The sequence below is a fragment of the Prionailurus bengalensis genome, chromosome B4 (genome assembly GCF_016509475.1).
Source record: "Prionailurus bengalensis isolate Pbe53 chromosome B4, Fcat_Pben_1.1_paternal_pri, whole genome shotgun sequence".
Lineage (NCBI taxonomy): Eukaryota > Metazoa > Chordata > Mammalia > Carnivora > Felidae > Prionailurus > Prionailurus bengalensis.
Window position 1 is genome coordinate 117638300 of NC_057358.1, and position 16916 is coordinate 117655215.

The following is a 16916-nucleotide window of genomic DNA, read 5'->3' on the forward strand; positions in this document are numbered from 1 at the left end:
TTAATGTATTGTTATATTTGGTTTACCAATATTTTGTTGAGGACTTTTGCATTTATATTCGTCAGGGATGTTGACCTGTAATTTTCTTTTGTTGTAGTGTCCTTGCCAGGCTTTGTTATCAGGGGCATACTGGCTTCATAAAATCAGTTTGGAAGTGTCCCCTTCTCTTCATTTTTTTGGAATAGTTTAAGAATGATTGATATTGATTCTTTAAATTTTTCTGATTCTGGGCTTTTCTTTATTGGGAGGTTTTTGATTACTAATTCATCTCCTTACTTGTTATTGGCCTGTTCATCTTTTCTATTTCTTCATGATTCTGAGTTGGTAAGTCATATATTTCAAGTTATTGATCAATTTCTTCTAGGTTATATAATTTGTTGGTGTGTAATGTTCATAGTAATGTCTTATGGTTCTTTGTATTTCTGTGGTATCAGTTATAATGTCTCCTCTTTCATTTCTGATATTATTTGAGTCTTCTCCCTTTTTCTCTTAGTCTAGCTAAAAGTTTTTCAGTTCTGTTTATCTTTTCAAGAAACCAGCTCTTATTTTAGTTGATCTTTTCTTTATTTTTCTGGTCTCTATTTTATTTATTTCCCTTCTCATCTTTGTTATTTCCTTCCGTCTACTAATTTTAGGCTTAGCTTTTTGTTCTTTTTCTAGTTCCCTTGAAATATAAAGTCAGATTGTTTATTTCAGATCTTTCTTTTTTCTTAGTGGAAGCATTTTCTTTTTTTTTTTTTTTTTTTTTTAATTTTTTAACGTTTATTTATTTTTGGGACAGAGAGAGACAGAGCATGAGAGAGAGGGAGACACAGAATCGGAAACAGGCTCCAGGCTCTGAGCCATCAGCCCAGAGCCCGACGCGGGGCTCAAACTCACGGACCGCGAGATTGTGACCTGGCTGAAGTCGGACGCTTAACCGACTGCGCCACCCAGGCGCCCCTGGAAGCATTTTCTTTATAAACTTTTTCTTAGAAGTGTTTTTGATGCATCCCATAGATTTTGGTATGTTGTGTTTCCATTTTTATTTGTCTTAAGATTTTTAAAATTTTCCTTTTTACCTCCTCTTTTTTAAAAAAAATAAACAATGAATATTAAAGAAGTTCAAAAAAATTTTTTTGGTCATTGAACCTATAATCATATTTTTTCTCATTTGATTTATAGATAAATTAAATTGTATTCATACACTTTCTAATATTAAATTATCCATGTATTCCTGGGAGAGAGACAATATAATTACCATACATTATTTCTTTAATATATTTCTAGATTCAATGTATTAGTATTTTATTTAGAATTCTTGCATTTATATTTGTAAGAAGATTGCCCTATGTTTTTACATGCAGTCACTTTTCAAGTTTTGTTATCAAGGTTATAATAATTTTGTAAAATTATTTGAGAAGCTATCTATCTTTGTCTGTAGTTACAAAATTTTTAAATAGTATAGGAGTTATCAGTTCCTTGAGATTTGAAATTTTTAAAAAATGAAATCAGTTGAGACTGACGTCGTGGGACGAATTTTTTGGATATGTTTCTCAGCTCTATCACTATCTTGCATTCAAATTTTCTGCCTCTTGAATTAGCTTGCTGATTTTGTATTTTCATCCCTAAATGGTCAGTGATGTTTTGCATCTTTTTTGTACTTATTGGCCATTTGTAGATCTTCTCTGGAGAACTACCTGTTCAAAACCTTTGTCTGCTTTTTTAAAATGGGGTTATTTGTCTTTTTATTATTGACTTGTAACAGTTCTTTATGTATTTTGAATACAAATCACTTATCAGATACATCATTGGCAGATATTTTCTCTTTTTTTTGAAATTTTTAATTTTGATGAAGTTTAATGTATCTACTTTTTGGTGTGTGTGTATGTGCGTGTGTGCGTGCGTGTGTGTGTGTGAGTGAGTTTGCTTGTGTTGTCATATCTAAGAAACCATTGCCTAACTCAAAGCAATGAAGATTTACTCATATGTTTTAAGAATTTTATAATTTTAGCTCTTACATTTGGGTCTGTATTTCATTTTGAGTTAATATTTGTACGTGGTGGATGTAGGGGTGCTTTATTATTCTCCATGTGGATATCTGATTGTCCTAGTACCATTTGTTGGAAAGGCTGTTTTTTCTCTATTATCCATTTAATTTTAATCTTTATGTGGATTTTTGCTTTGGACCTCAATTAAAGAGTCTTTGCCTTTTAATTTAGTTTAAAAGACAACTTTAACCCATTTACATGCATTATAGTTGTGGATATCTTTAGACTTTCTTTGGAAATCTTCAGATCTTCAGATTTTTATTTTTTTGTTTTATGAATTACCTCTCAATGTGTTACCTTTTGAAATGGTGCTTACTTTACTTTCAGGCTCACTGAATAGGTGTTTTTATTTCTCCTTGCTGATAGTAAGAAACTTTCAATAATATTCATTTCATAAGTCACATATACCAGTAGTCTCATTACTTGAGAGTCACATTTCAAGTTGCATTAAGGGTAGGTGTATAGTTCATCAGTATATATAAATGATTGTGCTATGAATTAGTTAAGGACAGTGGAATTATGATGTTAGATATTCATAGGGTTTGATATGAAAATGAAATGTTTAATATTAATATAATGATAACCATATTAGACATGTAAGTATGCCTCCATTACTTTATTTAATTTATAGCTATTTTTTACTTGGCCTTATTTAATAGCTAAAGCATTCAATGCTTGAAGCAGGTATAATTCTGAGGCTCAAAAAGCTATATATAGCAAGATAATGTTGTTTAACATTACCAGAATTCTAGAAATATAAATGCACTACGAATCTTGAAATGTATTTTTCTATGTTCACACTTTATTATAGGAAGCATATTCTTTAATTGAGAAGATTGAAACAGAACAAAATGCCCTATATTCATATCAAAAATATGTGGAGAGTTCGAAAAGAAAGAAAAGCAGAATCCCTCCCCCACCTATCCTGCTATCCCGAACTCATTGTTCTGTGACATTGAAAACTGCTCCATTTATTTCAGATGTTAAGGTATGTTGCCCATTGTGATCTTTATTTCAGGCAAAGCGACACAAGTACTTTTATGACTATCATGATTGATACCTCTGTTGCTCTTAGGACTTGAATAGTCTTATTTATAAGCACTGAACACTGGGATTAGTATTGTAATGTCTTAACTACGATTCTTCATGACCTTTCCTTCTTTATGCTATTTCCCTTTATGCTCTCTATATAGCCTTGCTATCCCCAAATGTATAGTAAGAGGAAACAGTAGAGAAGTATTTCTGTCTTAAGTATCTTTATCACCATGGCACAGTCATATGCTGACCAAGTGTGTGTTCAAGATGGAGAAGGTCTCAGATGACCTGGAATCAGACATTTGAGGAGGATAGATGTTATTCTCAGAGCCAATGATGGAGATAGGAAATTTGGAAATAGCAAATTTTGAGGTTCTTCCCAGAGTTCTTCCAAGTAAATGGGGGATTCTTTTAATATAAACATATGACAGTTCCAACCATATTATAAGTCATAAATCTTTATGTATTTATTGAAGGATGAACTCTTTCTCCCATCTCCAATGCCTTGGAACTTGGCCTAAATATGATTCTAAGTTGAGATTTAGTGTCCTCACAAGCATTTGGTTCCACCTGATTTCTATTTTAAGCATTAAATTTTCCTTTTTTTGGATGATCAACAACATTCTCTTTGATGTTGTATAAAAAATAAAGTTTTATCTTTGATTGTTTTTAGGATATTCTGCTGAACTTATATCAACTCGGTATAGTGGAAAGGGCACAGGCTTTAAAGTCAGACAGATACAGGTTTAAAATTGTAGCTCCCCTACTTTCTAGCAATATGACCTTAGGAAATCTAAATATACTTTCTGAGGTGGTGGTGATGGTGGTGGTTTTATTTGTAAAATATGTTTATTGTGAAAATTAAATGAGATAACATATAACATTCTTGGCACATTATACTTGATGTTCCACAATATCTTATATTAAACATGTATAGTAAAGTTTGCTTAATACAGTTAATGATGGTATAGAGTGTGATTACATTATTTGATGATTTTTTCGATAAATTGTATCCAGTGAGCATTACTGAGTATCTTTTACCTGTCCAACTCTGTGCAAGATAACGGAGGTACAAAAATAATCGCAAAGTTTGATTCCATTCTTTGAGGAGCTTCAGACTAATGGGATATGGACGTCAGTGAGAAGTAATATCACCTTTATAATGCTTTATGATTAGGGAAATAGAAGTAACATTCATCTTACACCTAACTGTGCTATAATAAATGCATTATTATAATTGCTAGCATTTTGAAAGTTAAACTTTGGATTTTTTAGATCTGGTTACAAATGAGGATTCACTGATTTTGGAAATTCGGTACAGAGCTAAGACTAGATGCCTTACCAAGAGTTTTTCTTTGTTTTCTTTCTTTTTTTTTTTTTTTTTCAAATGTTTTGGTTCATTTAACCAAAATCATTTTTTATGTGTTTAAAATTAGTAAATAGTCTATCTTATTACATAATGCTTAGAAATAGGAATATATAAGAATTCAATATCTGACCTGTAGTTGTGGGACCTGTCACTTAGCACATTATATGAAGTTTGTATATATTGTAAATTAGTAGAGTTGTGTGCTCTAGGAAATTATTGCTGTTACATGCTCATCAACACTAGATGGTGCTGTGGTCTTAAATAATATTTCTGATTAGAGGGTTCAGCCATCTTCTGTTTTATCAAAATCTCGTGTTAAGCATTTGTTTCATTAAAATCTGTTTTAATAGTTGAAAATGCTGATGTTATTAATAAACTTTTACTTCTAAAGTTAATGGTGATTTGTTCATGGTGTCTTTACTGTTGTGTAGATTCTAATTATACATGTTCCTTATAATTACACAAACTAAGATGTTTTCATTTGTGGAGCAAAATAAAAATATAAATCTGCTTGTAAAAATGCTTTTAGAGAGAATTTACCCTTCAAATTCTAGTTTACATAGAGAGCTTAACTTAGAGGAAATAATAATCTAAGTCATATAATATAATCTTTCTGCCTTTTTTCCCTTCTGTGTAAAATGGTACTCTTTTTTGCATGGGAAGTTAAGGAAAGTTAGTTTTTAAAATTTTTTCTGAGAATCATTTGATTTTTTTTCCCTTTCTGGCTTCAGCTTCCAAGTTCCTTCAATGCTGTCTTTGTCGTTGGAGTTCTTCCTTTGTCTAGTGTTCCTTAATTACCTGAGCAGTTTTCTTTATAGACACAGAAGTTTGGACACTTGTACCAGAAACTCTAATTCATTGAGGCTAGGCAGACTTGGGTATATGTAATGTTTAAAAATGGTTGATTCTGTGAAAACTGCATTTTAAAAAGTGATTCTGCACAGCCGGGGTTGAAAACTAGTTGTGCAGATAAGACACCATTAGGATTTTTCTGTTGACTTGGAGGAAGAGGCTAAGCTATAAGAGTCAGTTGCTTCTTAGAGACAATTATGTTTTCCCTTCTTTCCAGTTTTCCTCTCATTTAGGAGTTGAGATGTTGGAAGTGACACAGTGATGACAACCTCCCCAACCCCAACCCCAGGACAGTATGGCTCCTTTATAATGCCATTCCCTAGGTATCAACTTGCTCCCTTTTTCTCTACAGTGAGAACAGTTCATTTCAGTGAGCAATCTCCATTATTTTGACATCTTGGCAGAAGAACCATTTCTAACCACTTAATTAAAGTTCAAGTTTGATTGTTCCTGTAGAATTTGCATTTGCTTTTGGTTCCCGCATATATTTAAGAATGATCAAATACCATGCTACTATCTGATCTTGAGCAAATTATTGAACATTTTTGTGTCTCCATTTCCTGTAAAGCAAAATGACAATAGTAATCCCATTTCATACAGATGTTGCAAATATTAGAAAGTTTATGTAAATTTCCTAACAATATTTAGCATATAGGAACTGCTCAGTTCATGGTAGTTAAAATAGTCAACAATGAGTAATAGTCTTTGTAGTCTCAGGGAAACAAACCCTATATTTGTCTTTATTATTATATTTCTTTGAGAACAAACCTAAATATATTTGTAAACTTAGATTCCATGTTTTAAAACTTGAATAGTAACATTTTCATTTGGAAAAGTATTCCTTTTGCCACATCTTTTTTGCCTTTAAAATTTTTATTTAAATTCCAGTTAGTTGACATATAGTGTGATAATAGTTTCAAGTGTACAATTTAGTGATTCAACACTTCCATACAACACCCAGTGCTCATCACAAGTGCCACATCTTGATAAAAGAAATTGAATGCCTTGTTAAACAGACTATAGATAATGGGCTCATCTTTCTCCTCTGCAGGTCTCCTGGTACTGCATTTTGGGTTGCAAAGCAGAAGGAAGCTATGGAAAAGTAAGGCTAAACAATAATCATCTCCCAAACTCAGGAGAAGCGGTATGTCAAATTTAAAAAAAAAACAAACTTTAAACATCAGGAAATCTTACCCAAAGACTTATTTATGACAATTGAGTGTTTTTTCCCTCCTTATAATGTCATTATTTCAGTGAATTTCAGTTTAAGTGATAACTAAAATCCAACAGTGAATGCAAAAGCTTTTGTTTTTTATTACATATAAGGGTTACTTAATCATATTTTTAAAGTCACATTACTTCAATTTTCCATATATAACTTGAAATATGTTTTTGTTAACAGATACCAGCTGATGGTAAAAGCATTTTTGAAGTGAAAGGTTTAGAAACAAATGAAAAATATGTCTTTGCAATTGCTGCTTATTCTTCTAACGGGAAGCTTATTGGTGATGCCATTGGGGAGACAACTAAACCAATTCTGGTTTATCCACCTCTTTCTGCTGTTACTACTCGGATGTTCTTGACGCAGGTAGAAGAGATTCTGCTAATTTCTTGCATTTTTTTTTTTCTGTTGAGCTGTTAGTAAGTAATTTCCAATGGGAAAAAAAGTCACAGCAGATATTTTAAAGCTCCTGTAATACGTATTTTCCATTAGGGCAGGGTAGTCTCATAAAATAAGAATCATTTCTTTCCTTTTTAGTGAATTTGATTTTTATAATAGCATTTTTCCCCTGGATTACAAATGTAACACATGGTAATTTTAGAAATTTAGAAAATATTGAAATGCACAAAGAAGAAAATACATGTTAACTGTTATCCTGTCATCCAGAGTAGCAGTTCTCAACCTGGGGCAATTTTGGCCCCTAGGGGACATTTGTCAATGTCTGGAGACATTTTTGGTTGTCATAACCTAGGAGGGTGCTTCTGGCATCTGGTGGGTAGAGGCCAGGGATGCTGATAAGCACTCTAAACGTAAAGGACAGCCCTCCATAACAAAGAATTACCCAGCCCAAAATGTCAGTAGTACCAAGATTGAGAAACCCTGATCCAGAGGTATCTTTTCATTTGTGTGTGTGTATGCCTGTATACACTTCCACACACACACATTTTTATAGAAACATATGCATACACACATATGTGTTTGAATTTATGTATATTATATAATTTTAATTATAGTATATATTATTTTATATCCTGATATTTTCATTTAATATATAATTGACCATTTTTTCATTCCATTAAGTATTCTTCCATAATATAATTAAAAATTTTTTTTAATGTTTATTTATTTTTGAGAGAGAAAAAGATAGAGTGTGAGTGGAGGAAGGGCAGAGAGAGAGGGAGACATAGAATCCGAAGCAGGCTCCAGGCTCTGAGCTGTCTGCACAGAGCCTGACATGGGACTCGAACTCATGAACTGTGAGATCATGACCTAAGCTGAAGTCGGATGCTTAACTGACTGAGCCACCCATATGCCCTCATAGTATAAATTTTAACAGCTGTATTTTATAATGGTATTGCATCTTTTTTTTTGATATTGCATCTTTTAATGATATTGCATCTTATAGATAGATCATAGTTTACTTAGTAATCTTTATTGTTGGGCAGTTAGATATTTTCCAGTCTTTTGCTAGTATAAGCAAAGCTGCCTTATACATCTTGGTATATACATCTTTATCTGCATCCACGATTGCTTTTTTGAGATGGATTCACAGAAGTGAAATGTCTGGGTTAGTAAAGACACGCAGACCTGAGTTCAGGTTCACACTAGTCATGTAATATTGAGCAAGTAACTTTCATCTGTGAAGTGGGAATAATAATAATAGTAGTTACCTCCCAGATGTATTAGGAGTATTAAATAGAATTATGCATGCCAGATGTTTAACCACAGCAATTAGCACACAGTAGGCACTAATAAATATTGTTATTGTTTTTAGTTATGAATATACTCATGAATTAACATATTTGTTGAAATGATTGCCCGTTACCAGTGAATAAGGACACTAGAAAGAGTGACTCATTGACCTAAGTCTCAAGAATCTAATTTTAAGCCTATTGTTAGCTATAGAAATGATGGCTATTTTAAATTTTATCATGTTTCTATTTTGCTATTTTTTTCTCTTAATAGTTGATTAGTATTAGAAGATAAGATCTTAGTGGTATTTTATATTATCATATTTTTCAAAGAAAATTAAATTGAGAGAATTGCTAGGATTTAGCATATCATATTGGCTCATGGTTTTCTGATGTTTTTATTTCTTTGGAATCTAATATATTTCCTAATTTGCAGTGATGGCGTTATTTCAAAGTGAGGAACTGAGTATTTTATCAAGGCCTGTTTTTTCTCCAGGGAGGTTTGACTTTTGGGTTTCATTTGGCAGAACCTTCATTGAAAGTTAATAAAACCAACCCCCAGCTATTCTGTTGGAATAACAAGAAGTGCCATGAAGTAATGACCAATGTTTCATTATTGATAATGATATTTACAGTACTGTATTCATTTATGACAGTATATGAACATTCTCTCTCATAATGTTAAGTGACTGAAGCAAAATTTTCTTACTTAGTAAACTTAGTAAAACTCTTTAATTTACAGCTCGAGTTTTAAGCTTTTAAGTTCCAGCAAGAAAATGTACCTTGCCTTTGGAATTGCAATCTCTTTTTCCTGACAGTGGTTAGTTTTTAGTTTCAGGATGATTCAGCTCTTTAAAAAACATTATCATATGTATTTTATAGTAAGACATAGTGACATTTTGCTAAATGCCTATGATTAACTTGGCTTGGAACATTAGGTTGTACTTTCACTCAACACTATTCTATAGACATTAATAAAGTCAGTCGAATCTTTATTAGGTTTCCCCTCAGTGTAGAAAGCTATTAATTTAGGCTATCTGGAAAATTGTTTGAGGAACCTTTATAAACGATATATTTTCTACAGATATTTTCCAATTTCCCCTTCTTTATAGCCTCATTTCTTCTTATTTTTCACCTTTAAGTCAGGAGTGACTAGATAATATGATATAAAATGTAGAAAATAAGAAACCTAATGAGGGAGGAGGACTGTAGGAATTTGGGCAAATTGCCTGGTCTCAATTTCCCAATTTCTAAAATGGATATAAGACCAAATATCTGGATTATTGAACTACTCAATCAGATAATGAGTGGGCACAATGACTTATTAAGAAAAAGAAATCGGGGATATATTTATTTAAAAACTACTATGTGCCAGGCATTTAAAAATTCATTATTTTGTTTATTACAGTAATGCAGTGAAGTGATACTATTATTTTTAAGTTTATTTATTTATTTTGGGAGAGACAGAGACAGTACAGGTAGGGAAGGGACAGAGAGAGAGAGGGAGAGAGAGAGAGAGAGAGAGAGAGAGAGAATCCCAGCTGTGCTGCCAGTACAGAGCCTGACTCAGGGCTTGAACTCATGAAACCTTGAGATCATGACCTGAGCAGAAACCAAGAGTCAGGCGCTTAATTGACTGAGCCACCCAGGTGCCCCACAGTGAGATGATACTATTAATTTCATTGTATAGTTTAGGAAACTGAGATGAATTTAATCCTTCCTCTGCCAATCCCATTTTATTTGAGAAAGAGTGTCTAAGGGAAGTCACGTAATTAAGTAACCCAAGGTTACTCGGGTAGCAGGTGATAAGCCTGATGCTTGAACCAGCTCATGCCTTTCTACTGTTCTGTCCAGGTCCAAGAGTCATGTACTCAACTTCTAACCTGGGCCAGGTTCTTCTAGAGCCCACATCTCTGCCGTCTCTTCTCTGCTGGGTTGGTGTTGTTCAGTGGGTCTTGATGATCAGTACTGGCAGTAGATTTCAGTGTTGGGAGGTGAATGCTTTGTCAGTATCTCAGTGGTGGCAGGAGAATGAAATTCATACTTTTTTTCACTTTATATATGAATTCATCAAAACTCTTTGATAAATAGAGGTTTGCCTTTTGTCATTAATCAATTACAAATTAAAAACAATAAAGCTAGCAGGGAAAAGATAGCCATCCCATTTTTTATTTTATTTTTTTTTATTTGAGAGAGAGAGAGAGAGAGAGAGAGGGAGAGAGAAAGCATGATCAGGGGAGAGGGGCAGAGGGAGAGAGAGAGAATCTTAAGCAGGCTCCATGCTCTGTGTGGAGCCCGATGCAGGGCTAGATCTCATGATCCTGGGATTATGATCTCACGATCCTGGCATCATGACTTGAACTGAAATCAAGGGTCGGATGCTCAGCTGATTCAGCCACCCAGGTGCCTCTAGTTATCCCATTTTAAAAAGCTCTTTAAGAAGTCTCGACTCTTCTTTTTCCTCTTGTTCTCTAACTGAATATTGCTTCTCTCCCTACTTCATCTGTTTATTGATGAATTATTTATTGTCTACTCTGTGCTAGGTTCTGTGCTAGATGTCATCTCTTGTTCCTTTGAACTGTCTCTTTTCTCAATCTCATTACCACAACATTAACCCATATTTAGGTAATTTTGACTTACGGTTTCAGTTAAGACTATGATTGCAAGTAAGGGAACCAGCCTGACTTAAGGAATGCAGTGAGGCCCTGGGAAGGCACTGGACCCCAGGCAGCCTCAGGCCTCATACCTTTGGTTCTCTGTATACATCGCTTCTTTTTCTCTAAAGATTGACTTTCTTTCTTTCTTTCTTTCTTTCTTTCTTTCTTTCTTTCTTTCTTTCTTTCTTTCTTTCTTTCTTTCTTAATGTTTATTTATTTTCAGAGAGACAGGGTGCAAGCAAGTATGGGGGAGGGGCAGAGAGAGAGGGAGAGAGAATCTCAAGTAGCACAGAGCCTAACTCAGGGCCCAATCCCTTAACTGTGAGGTCATGACCTGAATCCAAATCAAGAGTTGGACGCTTAACTGACTGAGCCACCCAGATGCCCCTAAAGACTGACTTTCTTTACTTCTCCATCTCTGAAGGAAAAAATGGCAGCTCCTGTATTTTTATATATCCTTCAATTTCAGGTATAAAGAGAGGCTACCTGGTTGCCTCCTAATCTGGATTCCAGATTCCTAGGAAAGAGATTCTGAGTGATCCACCAAATATAATGAATCTGATCTCTTTTTTGATGTTTGACCACTGACTTTTTTTTAAATCTCAGCCCTCTTTTTCCCTTTGGTTCCATACATAGGCAGGCTGATAGGAGGTCTATGAGCTTACCTTTGGTGCTGACAGGAAATGTAAATCTCCCAGCTGGCAGCAGCTTTCCCCATTCCTACCCCTTCCCACTCCCAAGCACTAATCAAAGCCCAGCCCATTCCTTCCCAGGCCTGCTTGTGCCTGTCCAACATTCCCTGGGAGCCCCTTGTGTGAGTAGTAAACTTTCTCTCAAATTCTTCTGGTACATGTAGTGCCATCAGCCTAGACAGCAGAGCCACACTTTGGGTGGGGGTCCATTTTGCTTTGCACAAGGTGCTATAAAGCACCCACCTTGGGTCAGGCACTCACCCTGGGCTAGTCAACTGTGTTGTAGTACAATTATTGAATGTCCTCTTCTGTGAATGTAGGAAAATTACCAGGAAAAAAAGATTTTAAATTTTGTTTAACATGTTATTATTGTGTGCTTACTCTGTGCTAGGCAATGCTCCAGGCTAGTGATTATAAACCTTGAGTGCGCATCTTGGAGTGCTTGTTAAACAGATTGTTGTGTCCTACCACCAGAGTTTTTTTACTCACTAGGTCTGGGGTAGGGCCTGGAATTTTCCATTTCTAACAAGTTCTTAGGTGATGGTTATACTGACGGTCCAGGGACCATACTTTGAGAACCACTGCTCTAAGCAAAGTCAACAAAATGCTATGATAAGAGATAGGTAATAAACAACACAGTAAATAAGTAAATTATCTATGTGACAAGATAAGTTCTATGGAAAGAGAAACATAGATAAGTTCTATGGAAAGAAAAAGTGGAGTATGTTCTGAGGAATTAGAAGTGTGAGGTGAGAGAAGGGAAAGTAGTTCACAGTATCAAATAGGGTGATCAGGGAAGGCCTCATCTAGAAGGTGAGATTTAAGCAGAGACTTAAAGGAGGCAAGGGAGGGGCTCACAGGAGAAAGAAAATTCTGCAGAAGGAGCTAGAGCAAAAGCCTTATAGTTTTCAGAGTCTTACCTGCTATGTTTGATAAACAGCAAGGAGGCCATTGTGACTGGAGCAGAGAGACCCATGGAGAATAAAAGAATTGGTTAGAGAGGTAAAAGGTAAGTAGATGGGTGGGTGAGCAGAAAAAGACTTCTAGGCCACTCTAAGAACTTTGGCTTTTAAAGTATGGAAAAAGCCCAAATGTCCATCAGCTGATGAATGGACACACACACACACACACACACACACACACCCCCCGGAATATTACTCGGTGATCAAAAAGAATGAAATCTTGCCATTTGCAACAACATGGATAGAACTAGAGTATATTATGTTAAGTGAAATAAATCAGTCAGAGAAAGATAAATATCCTATGATTCCACTCATGTGGAATTTAAGATACAAAACAAATGAACATATGGGAAGGGAAGCAAAAATAATATAACAACAGAGAGGAAGACAAACCATACGAGACCCTTAAATACAGAGAACAAACTGAAGGCAGCTGGCAGGGTGTTGGGTGGGGGGAAGGGCTAAAGAGTTGAGGGGCATTAAGGAGGGCACTTGTTGGGATGAGCACTGGGTGTTATACGTTAAGTGACGAATTACTGAATTCTATTCCTGAAATCATTATTACACTGTATGTTAACTAACTTGGATTTAAATAAAATCTGTAAGTTCACCATCTTATATCATGGCACTGCTCTGTTAACCCACAAAAAGTTGTGAATTTACAAACCATAGTTTTATCATGGTATCTTTGCTTGTTTTACAATGTCCACTAATTGAATAAATGATATTATTTTTAGAATATGTTTTAAAAGGAAAGAACATCCGATTTTAACTTCACCCAACTCAATTACACATTAAATTAAAAAAGAAGAATTTAAAAAAAGAAGAACTTTGGTTTTTACTTTGAGTGAAATGAACAACCATTGGAAAGGTTGTTTTTTTTTTTTATGAGAAGTGGGATGACATAATATGACTTCTGTTTTCAAAGTCTCACCCTGGATGCTGTGTTGGGAATAGACCATAATAGGACAGGGATGGAAGCAGAGGGACGTCTCTATTACTGCAACCCAATGAGAGATGGTGGTAGCTTGGCCAGTGTGATAATAGTTGATGTGGTGAAAAGTGGTCAGATTCTGGATATGTTTTGAAGGAGGAGTTAACAAGAGTTCCTAGTGGAAATAATATAAAGAGAAAAAGAAAAGATGACTCTAAGATGTTTAGTTGACTAACTGGAAGGATAGACTTGACATCTACTGAGTTCAGGAGTGCTGTGGGTGGTATAGATTTGGGGCAGAGGGAAATCAGAAATTCATTTTGAGACATGTTGTGGTAAGATGTTTATTAGATATTCAGGGAGAATTGTTGAATAGTCAGTTAGATATATGAATCTGGAGCATGGGAGAGAGGTCTGGGCAGGAGAAGGATTTGAGATTAGTCATGTGGCACAGCCATGGGGCTGGATTATTCCACTAAGGAAATAAGTGCAGACAGAAGAGAGAAGAGGTCCAAAGACTGAGCCCTGGGACATGCCAGTGTAAAGAGATTGGGGAAAAGAGTAGGAGCTTACAAAGGCAACTGAAAAGGAATGTGGGGAAGAAAACTGAGTGTGGAGCTTGGGAAGACACGTGAGGATCATGTATCAAGGAGCTTCTCTACTGTACTTAATTTTTCATTAGTTTTCTGGTGCTTTTTTCTCTTATTTTACTCTCACCCCATCTAAAATCTGTAAGCTCACTGTCTTATACCATGGCACTGCTCTGTTAACCCACAAAAACTCATGAAGTTACAAACCTTAGTTTTATCATCGTATCTTTTCTTGTTTTACAATGTCCACTAATTGAATAAATGACATTATTTTTAGAAGCATATGTTTTAAAAGGAAAGAACATCCGATTTTAATTTCACCCAACTCAATTACACATCATCTGTTATTAATTTCCGTGGTAAGTGTTAGAATTATATGGTGTTTTAGTGACCACCTAGTCCAACTCCCAACTACTTCATTTGACCAATGCAGCCAGTGAAGTGACCTCATCCACCGCTCTAGGTCTTGGCTCTACTATTTTTACTGAATATCAGGCTCTGTACAAATTATTTAACTTCTTAATCCCTCAGTTTCCTCATCTGAAAAATAGGAATGGTCATAGAGTTCACTTCATAAAAATGAAATGGGGTGTCAATACAATAATGCATACAAAGTGCTCAGACTAGTACTTGACATCTTTAAGTACTTCCACCTGAATTTTAAGACCTTCTGAAATCATACCCCATTTTACCTGTCCATCATGTTTTCTGCTTTTCTTCAAATTCTGACCTGTCTTTTCAGTCTCTCCTAAATATTCTGTGATGATTTTCACTATTGGACCCTTTTCAGGTTCTGTCTCAACTGTGCCCATGTGAACCTTATCCCTGCCTTAGGGTTCAACTCAAGCACAGACTCCTTTTTGAAGCCCTAATTTCTCCTTTTCTAAGCCTCCACAGTTATTATGTTATTCTTTGTAGTTTTTCTGATGATTTCAGGTGTTTTATATTTGTAACTTGATTAGAGTTTAATGGCATATAAGGTCATTTTAAGCTTTGAAGAACCTATCCTCACAGTGGTTAGTGCAGAGTAGAAACTTCGTAACATTTTACTGGTTGGTTGATTATGAGGGTGGAGTTGGCAGATTGAAAAAGTTCTGGCCCTGTAAATTATTCCTTTGAGTGGACTGTATTCTAGCAACATGCCATTTACATACTTAATTAATTTGTTTGTACTTTATATCCTACCTGCTTCCATTAAGAATTTGAAGCAGCACGTAACTTATGTGGTGAGATTTCATATTGTTGTACATATTTGAATAGAATGATTTTAAGGAATATCTTTAAAGAAATATATTCTACCAAAAGAAATAGGTAAGTTGATGATTTTTCTTCTCTCGAGCTTCTATATTTTACCAGTGAAATCAGTTATTTTGCCTAATGTTGAATGTGTCAAATTAAAAGCATATCATGGCCTTGGAGCACCTGGGTGACTCAGTTGGTTAAGCGTCCAACTTTGGCTCAGGTCATAATCTCACCATTTGTGGCTTCAAGCCCTGAGTTGGGCTCTATGCTGACAGCTGGAGCCTGGAGCCTGCTTTGGATTCTGTGTCTCCCTCTCTCTCTGCCCCTTCCCCACTTGCACTCTGTCTCTCTCTCTCTCAAAACAAAAACAAAAACAAAACATATCATCGTCTTTTGGAAGCATCTCTGTGTTATTTTTCACTCTTTTCAGCTGTGAACCCTTTGTTGCACAAAAGCTCTGAAAGTGTCAGTCAGAACCAGAAAAGAATGAAGTATATTTCATATTTTGGGTTTGGGAAATCTGATTGTTTCTCTTGGAACAGATTGTTCATTATAACAGTGTCTGTAATAAATGGAGTGCACTGCCGAGATGGATGGAAATGAAATTAATTTGGCTCAGATGTGATCTTTGTTTTGCTTATGAGAATTTGAAACATCCTTACAGAGTTTCAAATTTCCATGCAATTTAGAAATAAAAGAGATTTCAAAATGTGTCTGTCTCCCTTGCCAGTGGCCATCGATACCTTACTGTGGCCCCGTGGAACAAAACAGCAAATGTGAACAACTATGTATGAAATTAGTGTGTGAACAGACCTTATCAGAATTCCTGTTTAAAAGATACATTTCACCAATAAAAATATAATGTATGATAATGTACTTTTTCTTGTAGGTTGCCTATCAGATTGGTAACTATGAGTTGGCTAAGAAGGTTTTCTCACCAGTTTGGGATTATTTTGTTGCTTCACCACATCATGATGAACAATCTGTTATTTGCTTAAGCAATATAATGACTATTACACAGAGAAGGTAATTAGAAATATTCTTTTAAAATATTAATTTGCTTATTGAAAAATATGGATGTTGTATACAAAGCCTATAATTCATTTTCAATTTCATGTTAAGATAGTCAATGTAAAACTATTTTTAATAGGTGTTGTAATAAGCATACACATCCCAAGTTCTTGAGTCCTTGTTAGAAACTTCTTTGCTAGAATAAGAAAAAGCACAGGAGACATTTAGATGCATTCTGAAGTTAAGGTAATGAAGGCTATGGAAAAAAAAATACCAACTACTAATCAAGATAACGTCAGTTATACTGGAAAACACAAATATGCTTTGGGGACTTTTATAACAGAGAGCGGTCAGGTTGGGGTTAATAGTTATGGTGTGATGGGTGGACTATTAGGTTTAAAAGACTTTTTGTTTGCTTGAAGAAGCTCCCAGGATTAGACCATCAGGAACTGCAAATAGGTTGGTATGGGTCATATAAAACCACAGGCCATCCTTTGCTTTATAGTTGCTTTTTCTTAAAAGAGCAAAGATTAAGAGCAGCCTCAGAAATGAGCATTGGTGTGATTTTAGGCTGTCTCAACAACAAGTTCAAAAACAACAATCTCCTTTACCTACTTGTTAATAATACC

General features: G+C 35.0%; 1 protein-coding gene across 1 annotated transcript in view; it reads left to right on the plus strand.

The window, feature by feature from the left end:
* Nucleotides 1-16916, plus strand: part of CFAP54 (cilia and flagella associated protein 54) — a 296556-nt gene that overhangs the window by 88213 nt on the left and 191427 nt on the right. Inside the window, 4 exon segments of the mRNA XM_043562207.1 lie at nucleotides 2842-3018; nucleotides 6338-6430; nucleotides 6689-6874; nucleotides 16166-16302. Of these exon segments, the coding sequence (XP_043418142.1) occupies nucleotides 2842-3018; nucleotides 6338-6430; nucleotides 6689-6874; nucleotides 16166-16302 (593 nt within the window).